This window comes from Fukomys damarensis, unplaced genomic scaffold, assembly GCF_012274545.1.
Source record: "Fukomys damarensis isolate Sample0158 unplaced genomic scaffold, DMR_v1.0_HiC HiC_scaffold_23, whole genome shotgun sequence".
Taxonomy (NCBI): Eukaryota; Metazoa; Chordata; class Mammalia; order Rodentia; family Bathyergidae; genus Fukomys; species Fukomys damarensis.
This window is the reverse complement of record NW_022900935.1, coordinates 34,319,163-34,332,221: the sequence shown is the minus strand read 5'-3', so window position 1 is coordinate 34,332,221 and position 13,059 is coordinate 34,319,163. Positions and strand designations below refer to the sequence as shown.

Genomic DNA, 13,059 nt, shown 5'->3' with positions numbered 1-13,059 from the left:
CAGGTCCCCGCTTTCCAGGTTGCTGTCAAATAATGAAGACAGGGGCTGCAGGCAGGTCGGTGCTACTGCTCCCATGGGGACTTCTTCATGCTTTTGCCTATGTTCCATGTCATTAAGACATAATTTTCTTTTCTAGCTCATAGATGATGTTTCCTTCCAGAAACGCACATGTTTGTTTGGGTGATTTTTAGAGGAAGAAACATATTAATAAAAAGAAACTGAGGTGGTCTTTTAGTTAAATAATTAACAAAATTTAATTATTTTAAAGATTACTTTAAAGACACACATGTCTTTTTGAGTCCCTGAAGTGGTAATTCAATTCTGATTTTAACTACAAGCAATCTACTTGTGTTATCTGCCATCTAAACTACAGCACAGAAGAAAAAATTGGGTTTAGACTGTGTCATAGGTTGAATAGTGGCCACACAAGGATATCAAATCTGAATCTGCAGTACATATAAATGTGTCCTTGTGTAGAAAAAGGCTCTGAGGACAGATTGAAGGTTTTTGAGATGTGATTGCCTTAGATTAACTGCATGACCCCAAATGCCACCCCTCGTCCTCACAAGAGGAAAACAAGGGGAAATTTCGGGCCAACACACAGAGGAGAAGACACACAGAAGAGAAGGAAGCCAGGTGACCGGGAGGCACAGAGTGGAGTGAGCACAGGTCAAGGATGCTGTCAGCCCCCAGGAGCAGGAAGATACCAAGAACAGATTCCCCAGTGCCCTCCGAAATGGAGTGTGGCCCAAGCAACATCTCATTTTCAGACTTCTGGTCTCCACACTGTGAGCGAAGGTATTTCCATTGTTTTAAGCCCTCGAGTTCAGGACATTTTTTGTTTTGTTTTCACCTGACTGGGGAAGTAGATACAGGCTTCAGGGAAAATAATAGTTTGGAGGCCAGAAACCTTAAACAAGGGCAGTCCAGGGTCTTTTGGAATTTTTTCAGAGATGAAAGGAGCAAAACAGTGAATTTCAGGTTTTGAAGTTGAACAAATTAGGTCCAGACTGTGTTTCTACTACTTTCTTGGTCTGTGTTATTGAACAGTTCATAAAAGACATCCATGGAGCAACTGCATGTCCAGCAGAGGCCCAGGTCTAGAGGGAGATCAGCCCTCAGCAGAGAACAGAGCTTCATCCAAGGCCCCAGGAGGCAGGTTTGAGAGGCAAAGACAGGCAGAGTTACAGACAGCTGATTGCCTATCAAACACGTGTCATGAGAGAGACTTCACAAGCATAGCTCACTGAGTGCTCATAATTACTCTAGGTTGTAGGCACTGTTACTTATATAAGGAAACTGAGGCACAGAGAGGATAAAATATGCCCAAAGTATCACAGCAGGTAAGAGGCGAAGCCAGATCCAAGCTGCAGAACTGATGCTGAAACACTGGAACGTGACCTTAAGGGCCTACAGACAAAGTCAAGGCAGCAGTGCTAGCACCTAGACAGGGACCGGGCACATCCCAGGGAAACAGTGGACAGTGGATTCCTTTCCAGCGCTGCCGAGAGCCAGTGCTTCTGAACAAAGCCAGAAATGTAATACTGTTCCCTGCCAGCACAGAGGGTTCCCACGGTCTCCCTTCCTTTACACGCCACGGGGTTCAACGCCCACTTTGGATCATTCATAACTGCTTAGATGAGCAAGACAGAACTCCCTCTGTCCCCCAGCTGTGACGGCCTTTTCAAGTCCATGGAGTGGAGCCTTGGGTGCACCCGCTGTGGCACAGCCCCAGTTATCTCACTTGGCCTGGGGTAGTTTCTTATTCTGCTGCTCAGCTGCCTGTGAGCCATTTAGCATCTCATTACTAAGGGTTCATCAGCCCTCTGGATTACCTTCACTAACAGACAATAGGCCCAGGAGGGCCACAAGGGGTAAAGGTGCCCATGCCCGGGGGGCGCTTCTCTGCCTGTGACTGTCACATAGCTAACAGCCTCACCCAGTGGTGACTCACAAACCACGCCGGGAGAGGCGGACACCAGGGTCCCCATCCAGGTGCCCAAGGTTCCCAAATACCTATTTCTAGACACTTTCCCCAGAACTCCATGTTTATAGCCCCAGCTGCTTATTTCCATGTGAATGCCCAGTCCTCAGATCAAGTCAGAAATTCTCCCCAACTGGCCACACACACTTTACCTTTCGGTCCTGGCAAGGAAAGCAGTCTGTCCACTTAGACCAGTCACTCAGCTGGCAGGAAACCGCTGCGGGGGTCATGGCAGCTCGACTCACTCTCCTAAATGTAAGAAGGAAACCTGGGTGAATTCTGAAGTATAAAACTTAAGGGAAGGAAAGAGCCGTGCGAATTTTCCTGCCGTGAAGAGGAAAAGAGGAGTGAACATTTAGTGTTCTCTCGTTGTATGTGCTCAGGATCCCTTTCACGCTGCATCAGTTCCCAGAACACATGGTTATCACTTTAAGAAGATGAGTCCTGGGGAGAGCTAACACTCTGCGAAGCCAAAGTATGGAAGTACAGTGGTCAGAAACATGGGGTCCGGGGTCAGAGGATGGGGTTTCCATCTTATCTCCTTGCTGGCTTTGGAAACCTCAGCAAGTTACTTAACATCTCTGAGCTATAGTTTTCCCACCTATAAAATGTTTAAAATAACATTCCCTGAGCCAGGCGTGGTGGAGCATGCCTGCAACCCCAGCACTCAGGAGACTGAGGCAAGAGGGAGGCCTTGAGTTCAAATCCAGCCTGGACTACATAGTGAGTTCAAGACTAGCTTAAACTACACAGCGAGACTCTGTCTCAACCTCCTCCCCTACCGCAAACATTACCTAAAGGAGTTATTGGAAGTATGCTAAAATGCCTATAAAAATTGGCCTTAAGTATGAGGTGTGATCAAACAATAAGATGAATGTTTAAATTTTTAAAAAATTTAAGCGTACTATAGTAAAAGTTACATTGTTGCTCATCTCCCTCAGACTACTCCCTCTGTCTTTGAACACACTTATCTCACTCTCTTCGCTACGTGCTGAAGCAGTTCTGCAAGTCTTTATTTCATGAGCGTCTTTCCACGACTGCCTTGATGCCCTGAATCAATTTGAAGAGCTTATGTCAATTTTTATCAAATAAAAACATTATAGTGTTTCCTCGTCCATCTTCTTCACCAGATTTGGCATGGTGAGACTTCTGGCTCTTCCCCAAAGTCAAAATGAGCATAACAACTAAACATTTTCCACTGATTCAGGACATGGAGGCAGCCAGGACAGCCCCACTAAAGACCCTCATGAAGAGAACTTCTAGAACTGCTTCAGAAACAAGTAAGAAGACTGGGGTAAGTGTGCCTGAAGCCAGGGGGAGCACTCTGAGGGAAGTGAACGGCAATGTGTCTTAATACTGTAATACATTTTTAAAGTTTAAACATTTACCTTGTTCTTTGATCATCCGTCATAGTACGTGCTGGAACATTACCTAGACTATGTCATTTAGTCACTATAACAAACTGGGAGGTAAATACATTTAGACCTATTTTGAATATAAGAAGCTGAGCTTTTTAAAAGTGAAGGAAACCTTGCAGCTGTAGATCCAGGATGACAGAAGAAAAAGTTAAACTAGGTAGCTTACTGGTAAAAGCCGCTTTCTGATCCTCCTCCTGCTGTTGCCTGGTTGACAAATCGGAAATGAGAATCCTACCTCGGGAACACAGGTAGAAGGTGGAAACTGGCTGGCCCCAAAACTGTGAGCTTCTCCTACCTCATAGTGCCTCCCTACAAGGTACAAAGTCCCCCAGGTCACTCCAGGAAGGATGCACAAGCTTCCTGCCCTAGATGCCTTCCACGGCTCCACCGCTTCCACAGCCATGGCAGAGAGAGCCAGGTCACCCACTGGCCACGTTTGGAAGGTGATCCCGGGCCAGCTGCACTGCCACAGCCTCAGAGCCAGGCAACCTGGCTGAGATGAAGAGCACAGTTCTCTCCCTAGTCGAGGGGAAAATTCTTCAAATTTCACTCTACTTAGGTTATGAACTGCTACTTATTATAAATTACAACACTGAGGATGACACCCTAGGAAAAAAAGGCATGAAAGCGATAGAGAACCTAGGTTGTCTTTAGCACTGATTCTCAAACGTTCATCCCAGCACCCCTGACACTCTTACAAATCACTCAAGACCCCAGCAAGCTTTTAAGAGGAACACATCTACTGATATTCACAGAATTCAAAATAAAAACTGAGAATAAAAATGTATTAATATATTTAAAACTACAATAAACCCATTGCATATTATCATAAAACAACTTTAGTAAAAATATATTCTCAAGAAAATAATTAGCGTGAAGAGTAACACTGGTATTTTTGCAAATCTCTTTAGAGTCGGGTTTAGTGGAGAGCAGCTAGAGTCTCGGTCTTGCTTCTTCATTCAATCTGTTGCTACGTGTTGTTTTAAAGGAAGCCTTTGAAAGAAACCCAGCCTTGCACCATTGGGAAGTGGGACAGGAAGGAGCATTTTCACCTCCTGTTCGGATACCTGCAGATATTCTCTGCAGTGGGAGAATGTGGCCAGTGGGAATCTTCTGTGATAAGTGCACTGTGGAGCCTGAAAGTGTCATACTTCATGCTCAGGTTCAATGACATCCATTGGTTTAGGTACAGTTTGAATGGATCTTGTGCTTGTACATGATTTTTTTTAACATCTTGAATCAGAAATTTAGAAAACAATCGCTCCCTGAGAAATGCCTATCTTATAAATATTTACACTTTCTACCATACAATAGGAAAAAAATTGTTAATATCACCAGCGATTGCACCAAGCACATGGTGGGGGGTATACTTTCACTTTTGCATGAAAGCTCAACTTTTGTTATTGGTAACAAATAAGGTTAACTTCTTTTCCTTGAAGTGATGGGCCATCTGCATGATTTGTGACAAGGTATGTCATATATCTAAACCTGAAAAACCAGAATTTGCCTGGCAATTATTTTTGCCAAGCAAAAAAGGCATTCTAGGAAAAATGTGGTCTTAAGGACTCAGTGTTGGGGTGGCCTTGGAATTCACATGTTGAACCTAAGCGCTAGTGAGATTGGATTCAGAGGTAAGATCTTTGGGAAGTAATTGGGTCAGGAGAGCAGAGCCTTGTGAATGGGATTAGTGTCCCTACTAAGGAGATCCCAGAGAGTTTCCTCATCCACTGCCTCCCATCCCCTGTGAGGACATAGTAAAAATACAGGAAGACAGCCAGACACTGCATCTCCCGGTGCCTTGAACTTGGACAACCAGCCTCCTAAATTGGGAAAAAGTTTTTAATATTCATATAATTTACATTTCCTCCACCAGATTCATTCTAATCCCTATGCATGCAAATATTGCCCATATATTTGCTATTGAAACCCCCTTACCCATCTTTGACAGGTTCATAGAAGGTGCTAGGTAGGTATTTATGAAAGAAAAAGAAAAGAAGGGATGGAACAAAGGGAAAAAATAAAATAAAAAAAATTTTTTTTGGAAATAGCAGTGACATTGTTGAGAGGTTTGTTTGAATGTGATTCCTAGTTAAAATCTAATTAAATAGACTTGGTATCCAGAATTTCAAATGACTCAAGGTTTGATCCAGTTGTCATTTTTCTGACAAATGTCCTAATAATGAAAGCATGGTGCGTGGGAACACGGAGAAAAAGAAGCATTCTAGGGGTAGGGTGCAGGTTTGGGAAGAAAGAAGAACCCAAGATTCATTCTACATCTCACTGTAGAATTGCACAGACGATATTACTATAAGGCCACAGAGACTGCATTATGATGCAAAATGGAAGGAAACAGTGTTAGTGAATGGAAGCAAAAGCTAGACAAAGCAGTGCTGTGTTGCTATAATTTCAAGATCTTTGTAAAATGATGTCTAGATAGACCTACACACAGTCATATTATCACTGAGGCCAATGTACAGAGGCACACCAAGGCCATTCATGAAATCATCACAGGGGCCCAGCCTTCAGCCACTCTCAAAGTGGCCAACATTTCCTCTGTTATTCCAAAACAATCTTAACGCACTTTATTTTTATGATTATAAAAATAATACAATCTCATTAAAGAAAATATAACAATGATTATGAAAGAAAAATTAACTCAAATCCTACCACCTTTTATGCTACCATTGTTTCAGCTTGTACCTAGATGCACTCCCAAAGCCTCATGCACTCATAGGTGGGGCTTTTCAAAATTGGCTGGATCTAGTGTGTATGACTATGGGTTTAGGATGTGTGGTAACCGGATTAGTCTACGGACTGGGTTGGCATAGTTCTGGATATGTCTGAACACATTTACTGAAGACAAAGGCCCCACCCTCCCTGTGGATGGTGCTGATTAGTGGGCTTTTAGCCTGGGTGGGATATAAAGGGAGACAGGGAATGCAGGCCCACTACTGCTTTCCTGCCTGTCCTGCCTTGGACTGTTTCTCCTCTGCCAGCCAGCTAGGGAGACTGATGACCACGGACTAAAACCTCTACAAACTGTGAGCTAAAATAAGCCTTTCCTTCTTTTGGGTGCCAGGTATTTTATCTCAGCGAGAAAGTAACTGAGACAGTTATATTTTCTCATTCACACTGAGTGTAATATTTTACTGACTTTTCCAGTTAATAGTAGAGCAGAAATATAAACTACTTAGGGCTGCACATGCTCCATTTCCGTCATATTAAATGAGTAGATTATTGACCCCTCCCCCCAGTTTTACTGTTTATGAGTTTTTACTGAAGAATATATCCATAGCCGGTTGTGGCGCATGCCTGTAATCCCAGCACTCGGGAGGCTGAGGCAGGAGGATCGCTGTGAGTTCGAGACCAGACTGGGCTACACAGTGAGTTCCAGGTCAGTCTCAACTATATAGTGAGACCCTGTCTCAAAAAATCAAAAAAAAATATATATATATATCCATAGAGTGGGATGACCAATTTTAAGCTTATGACATATTGCCAAATGACTTTCCAAAGGAATTGTATCAATTTTTAAGTTACTTAATACTGTAGTTTAGTGTGGTTCATCCCCTAAAATTTCCCGCGCTAGATTCTCAGTCTCCAGTGTGGTGGTGTGAGGTGGTAAAATGTAATTCCATGAAGGAAGTGATGTTATGTCATTAACAGAAACTAGGGCAGACTGTGGGGTGGCTCATGGCAAGGATGATGAGCCTCAGAGTGATGAAGGAACTGAGGTGGAGAGGAAATCTCTGGTGAATTAGATATCTTGGAATCGCATCCCGGGTGCACCACCATCTTGAAGAGATTCAATTCTTTAAACTATTCCGTATGGAAGAAGTGAGTGATAGAAGTGAGTTAGTGCCTGTGAGTATGGGTTGTTATGAAAGAGCAAGTCTAGCCCCTTCCTGCCCTCTAGCTTCCTGTTGTGTTATGCTTCCTACTCCCGCCCTGATGTCCTCATTCGTGTTGTAAAGTAGCTAGAAGCCCTCACCAGAGCCAAGAAGATGCCAGCACAGTGTCCCAGAACCAGAACTGTGCGCCGAACAAGCCTGTTTGTTTTATGAAGTACCCAGCCCTACCTAGATATTTTTCTATAGCAACACAAAATGGACTAATATACTTAAGGATGCAATAAAAATTCTATGTCCTGACAAATATTGGAAAATATTTCAAAGCATCCTACCACTAGCAAGAATCTACTCAATTATTAGATATTTAATATAGAGAACTGGGATTCAGGAGCATTTGATTCTAGTCTTTTAGTTTGCTCCTAACTTGCTATGCTACCATGAGCAAGTTAGTTTAACTACCTGGATTTTAGTGTTTTTGTCCTAAAAAACAAACAAAACAAAAACAGCATAATGTGGTTGCAAAATTTTCACAATGTACCCTAGCGAGTGCTAGTTCTTGAGATATGCACTCAGGAAAAGGAGAAAAAGAAGAAAAGTTCCATGGTCAAAGTGATTTGTAAAAAACGCCTACAATGGGTCATTCATGGAGATTTAAAATACCTAACTCTATCAAAAGCTCTTAGAAGTTCTGGGTTTTACTTTGCTTAAGCTAGCATTTCCCCACATTTTTTAACATGGGACATTTTTCCATGCAACATCTATAACACTATCTAACAGAGCAGAAAGAGGTTTGGAGTCTACCAAGCATGCCTTTGGATCTGGTTTCTGACACTCACTGAGCTTCCATGTTCTTACAGCAAAAAAAAACAGAGATAATACACTAGGGGACTGTTTTGAATATACAGTAAGGTCATGTATGTGAAGTCTGAGCAGAAGCCTAGGACACACTAGTTTCTTCTCTCTCATTTTCTCTATCCCCATACACGGTCATCGAATCCCTCCATTATCATTAAAAATATATTCTGTGTAGGGCTGTGGACTAGTGAAACATTTCTCATCTACTTTTTAAAAATAAACTGGTGTACTGGGTAAAGGGCCCAAAATCTAAAGTTGGTTATATAAGCTTCAGGTCAATTCTTGAACCCAGAATATGGCTACTTTGGCGATTTAGAAAACAAAATCATTAATTTAGAAATCCATCTTAAACTAGAAGGTCAGAAAGCCTATCTTAGATCACTGCCGGGGTGGAGGGGTCTTCCTAGTAAGTTGGCTGTGCTTACACTCAGTTGATTGTACTCACTAATTGTTATATAGGCTTGAGTCAACCCCATTCAATTACATGGGAATTGCAACATGAAATGCAGGTATTTTAAATTTGAATTTGAAAGTTCTGAGTCTTCAGCAGTCTCCATGGTGCTAAACCCAGTGAAGAGTTTTGTAGCTTTGTCTCATCTTCTTTTGGCCACTATTTGCTTCATAAAAAATTTCCTGTCTTGCACCTGTTCAGCACCATACTTTCTTGCTCTTCTCTACCTCTTTGGCCAGTTCTCTTTGGCTCCTCTAAAAACTGGAATTCCTAAAGGTGTACTGTTGCCTTTCTTCTCTTACCATCTGCTTTCTCACCCTTCAGGAGGTGAGTTTCACTCTGTGGCTTTGCAGATCATTGGGGCTCATGCCTCCCCCGACCACTACTATTTTGTAAATTTACCTTGCTTATCCAGTTGCCCCATTTTTACATCTCTGCTGTGGCCTCTCCATCATGGAAAGCTTAATGGCTCCAAATCTAAACTCTTAGTTAACTCCCCTTCAACCAAACCCTCTCTCCACTTTCATATTATCATGAGTGGAGCCACCAGACACAGATGCCTCTAGCCAGATGCCCAGCAGTCATCTTTAATTTCTTTTTACCTCAAACATCTTTCTTCTGCCTATTGCCACCAAGGTAATGTAAGTCACCACTATTGCTCACCCAGATCCGCTATGGCAATAGAAACTAAATAAAATGAAATAGAGAAAGATTACTAACAACAACAACACAGAACTGAGCTCAGTGGCCTGTGGACCACACCAAGCATTCAGGCATCTCTACAAGTGGCCTCTCAGATGAGAGGTGAGAGAGGAAAATCCAGAAAACATCGAAATTAATAATGGCAAAAAACCCAAATTTGCTGAAACCCACAAACCTACAGAATCATACCAAGTCATATGATAGTGAAAATGCCAAAAATCAATGAGAAAGAGAAAATTATAAAAGAGTTTAAAGAAAAAAGAAAATACAATGGAGCCTCAGTTCACAAACTTAATTCTTTCCACAATTCTGGCCACAGAGTTCATTCCAACTTTAACTGGAACCAGAATCTTGTAACAAATTCTGCGACCATAATCATGAAAAAACAAAAACAAAAACAAATCCCTGAACTGAGTTTCCACCGTATTACATAAAACAGAATGAAGCAGATTTTTCCTCAGACTGTGCTACCCAGAAGATAGCAGTACGACATTTTTTAAAGTAACGAGGTGAGAGGCGGCTAAGAAATTATTCACTTCAAATTTTACATTGAATATCTTTCAAATGGTATCTTTCAAAATAAAGGCAAAATAAGAATGTTTTTAGAGCAATAACAACAAAATTTCATTACCAAAAGACTTCCACTACAATAAATATCAAAGGAAGCTATCCAGATGGAATAAAAACATTAGAATATTTTTTATTATTTAAAGGTAGGTGGTGAGAATTTAATGTGTACTACAAATCATAGAATTTTAACAACAACAAAATTAAAGTGGAATAGTTAACATATCAATTTGGAATTGGGAACAAAATATTAAAATTAAAAGATGACCCCAAAACAAGAAAAAATAGAAGCAAAGAAGACAGGGAACAAATAGAAAACAAACAGCAAGATGGTGAAACTCTAAGTCAAGGCTGTAAGTCATTATATTCCGTGTAAATGGTCTAATTGCTATGGTTAAAAGACAGAAAATGTTAGGCTAGATAAATTTTGGGCTCATCTTTGCATGTCTACATAAAGCACATTTAGAAATAAGATCATAGAGTTAAAATAACATATTAAACACCTGCCATGAGAACACAAATAATAAGAAAGCAAGACTAACGATATGACTCATAGATGAAATAAACTGCGGAACAAGGGCAACTGGCAGAGGTCATGAAAGCTTTTTGTGGTGATAAAGAGACAAATAATCAAGAAGAAATGGCAACTGTGTGTGTGTGTGTGTGTGTGTGTGTGTGTGTGTGTGTGCGCGCGCGCGCGCATGTGGTATTTGATTACAGAGCTTCCAAATACATTGGGCAAAAACTGACAGAACTGAAAAAGAAATACACAACCCTAGAAGGATAGCTAGATATTGCTGCAGCCCACCCTGAGTAACTGATAGAAGAAGGAGATGTAAGCAATCGGCATCCAACACCACCTTGGCTCAATCAGCTTGGAACCACGCACACTGAGCAACTGAGTGCACACCCAGAATTTGCTGAGACCACATTCTTGGTCATAAAGTAAATCTCAATAAATTAAAAGAATTGTAAATTCTAAAAACTTCCGAGCTGCCCACCCAGGAAAAGGTAGTATTTGTATAAACGATGTAATAGAGGCGCATTCGTGTTGCAGCAGAGGATTATAACTTCCTCACATCACCTTTGCTTCAAAATTTTTTCTCAAACAACCCCCTATTTCCAGTAAGGCTCTGTAATGGGCAAATGTTAAACATGTGCCTATAAAAATAAGCATGTACCCTTAAAATGTAAATGTATATGATTCGCTTTCAATGTTAGGATTCAAGTGATATTTTTATCATGGAAGAAAAAAAGAAGTGCTATTACTTAAAACAAAAGCTGGTTTGAAATCCCTAACTCATTTGGGAGACCCATGCCAATTGGCACATTATAAATTTCTTCTCTCTGATTATTGTAACCATTCAACAGAACGGAAATACCGATAAATAACAATAACAATCACAGACACCACTTGTGACAGCTTCCCCTGAATGCTCACTAAGTAGCAGGCACTGTTCTAAGTGCTTTTCACACATTTAATTCTTGCTCCGAATTTCCTCCCATTTTGCAAGTAAGGAAAGGGAAGCTCGGAAAAGTGAAATAACTTCCACAAGATGATACAACTAGAGAACCGCCAGCACCAGAATCTAAACTCAGTAAAATAATTTCACCACGTAGCTTTCCATTTTCCAAACCAATGTCAGATACCCTGGCATTAGACATGAAAACCACACAATTTCCTACTTCAGCACTTTGTAAAGTGTTTAATTGCTTCTCTTCTGCCTTGACTTGAAATTTGCCTCTTCACTGGTCTGTCTTGTTTGATAAGTTCATCCAACATCAAGACTCTTTGTTCATTTTCAAAAAAGGATTACAATGATAAGCTTTTATAATTAAGACTATCTCAGCAGAGATTTCCTTTACCACAGTTCTCTTGCCTTTATCTTCTAATTATTACAGATGAATTTTCTGATTTTCCAAAATTATATTTGCTTTAAATACAAGTTACTAATTAACTGCTTACAAAAATGCTCTCTTCTCCTTCTGAACTGTTACATAATGGAAATCCCTCTTGCTCTAGTATCTAAAAGCAATGATGATTTGAAATTGAATCATCTAATAAAAATTTGAATAAAAGTACTCTATTTTAAATTGTCAACATTTGGGACAAAGGGACTACTTAAAATCTATCCCAAAGGTGAAATAAAAGGCTGCTTAAGCACAACAAAATATTTGATGTTGAGATATAAACAGCCCAAAGCCAAGTTGGAAATCTCAAGGAAATAGAAGGAAATGTACATATGAAAATATCACCTCTGCCTATTACCCCATTACAAAAGGTAAACTCACTTCAGAACGACATGACTGAGCATCTCTACAGTCTTTTGCCTTTTCCAAACAATTTTGCATGCATTGTCTGATTTTTACCATCCCCAAGCACCGTGAGACAGGCATTCTCATGATTCTTTCATAGATAACGAAGTAGAAGTTAACTGTCTAACATCACCCAAGAAAACTACCACTTATTAAGTGCCTACTAATGCTGAATGCATTCTACACTGAGGATGTTATCTGCTTTATCTCTTATAAAGGAGGCGTCATTGTTCGTAATTTTACAGACAGGGAAATGAGGATCAAAGCAATTAAGTGATTTCTCCCGACTCCCCAGCCCCCAGTGATTACAGCTTGATTCACACATGGGCTGATTCTGAGTGCCTGGCCTGGTCCCTTGCTGTCCTCCTTCACTGGATTAGTACAAATGTGAAATGAGGCAGGCAGACAGAAATATCCCAACACAGCAGACAGCATTGTGTCACGGCTCGCCAGCAGATCGTTCCTATCTTACAAAGCCATGGCCCACTTACTGGTTCACCTTGTCCCGTGCAGTCACCCCGGGCTGGCAAGACACCAAAGACAAGAGGAAGAGAGCAACAGCGATCATCTCATCCAGAAACTACCACCTTCTAAAGTTCACTTGAAGAAATACAACTATTCAGAGAGTTGGAGTAAAAGACACCTACAGGGTGGGGTCTTTTACATGTGTCTAATGTTCCAAACTAACAAAACTCTTGATTTCTGTTCAGAGGTGATTAACTAGTAACCAGGATATTGATTACTCAAATACCTTAAAAATAGACACCAAGATCCACAGCCTTTTAGACTTTTTGAAAAACAATAACCATGAGTTAATGAAAACTGACTTCGATCAGTAGCAATTTAGCAGATTTTTTTTTTTTTCAGATAGAAGCAAAAAAGCCAAGATCCACTTGCAGAATTCTTGGTGTTTTT

At 40.8% G+C, this 13,059-nt stretch overlaps 1 protein-coding gene across 1 annotated transcript in view; it reads right to left on the bottom strand.

Annotated features, from left to right (window-relative positions):
* Positions 1-12,843, bottom strand: part of C8a (complement C8 alpha chain) — a 52,612-nt gene extending 39,769 nt beyond the window's left edge. The window contains exons 1-2 of the mRNA XM_010603634.3: positions 12,636-12,843; positions 2,137-2,233 (exon numbers count right to left, since the gene is read on the bottom strand). Coding sequence (XP_010601936.1) covers positions 2,137-2,233; positions 12,636-12,712 — 174 coding nt within the window. The 5' untranslated portion in view covers positions 12,713-12,843. The remainder of the gene's footprint in view (positions 1-2,136; positions 2,234-12,635) is intronic.
* Between the last annotated feature and the right edge of the window lie 216 nt (positions 12,844-13,059).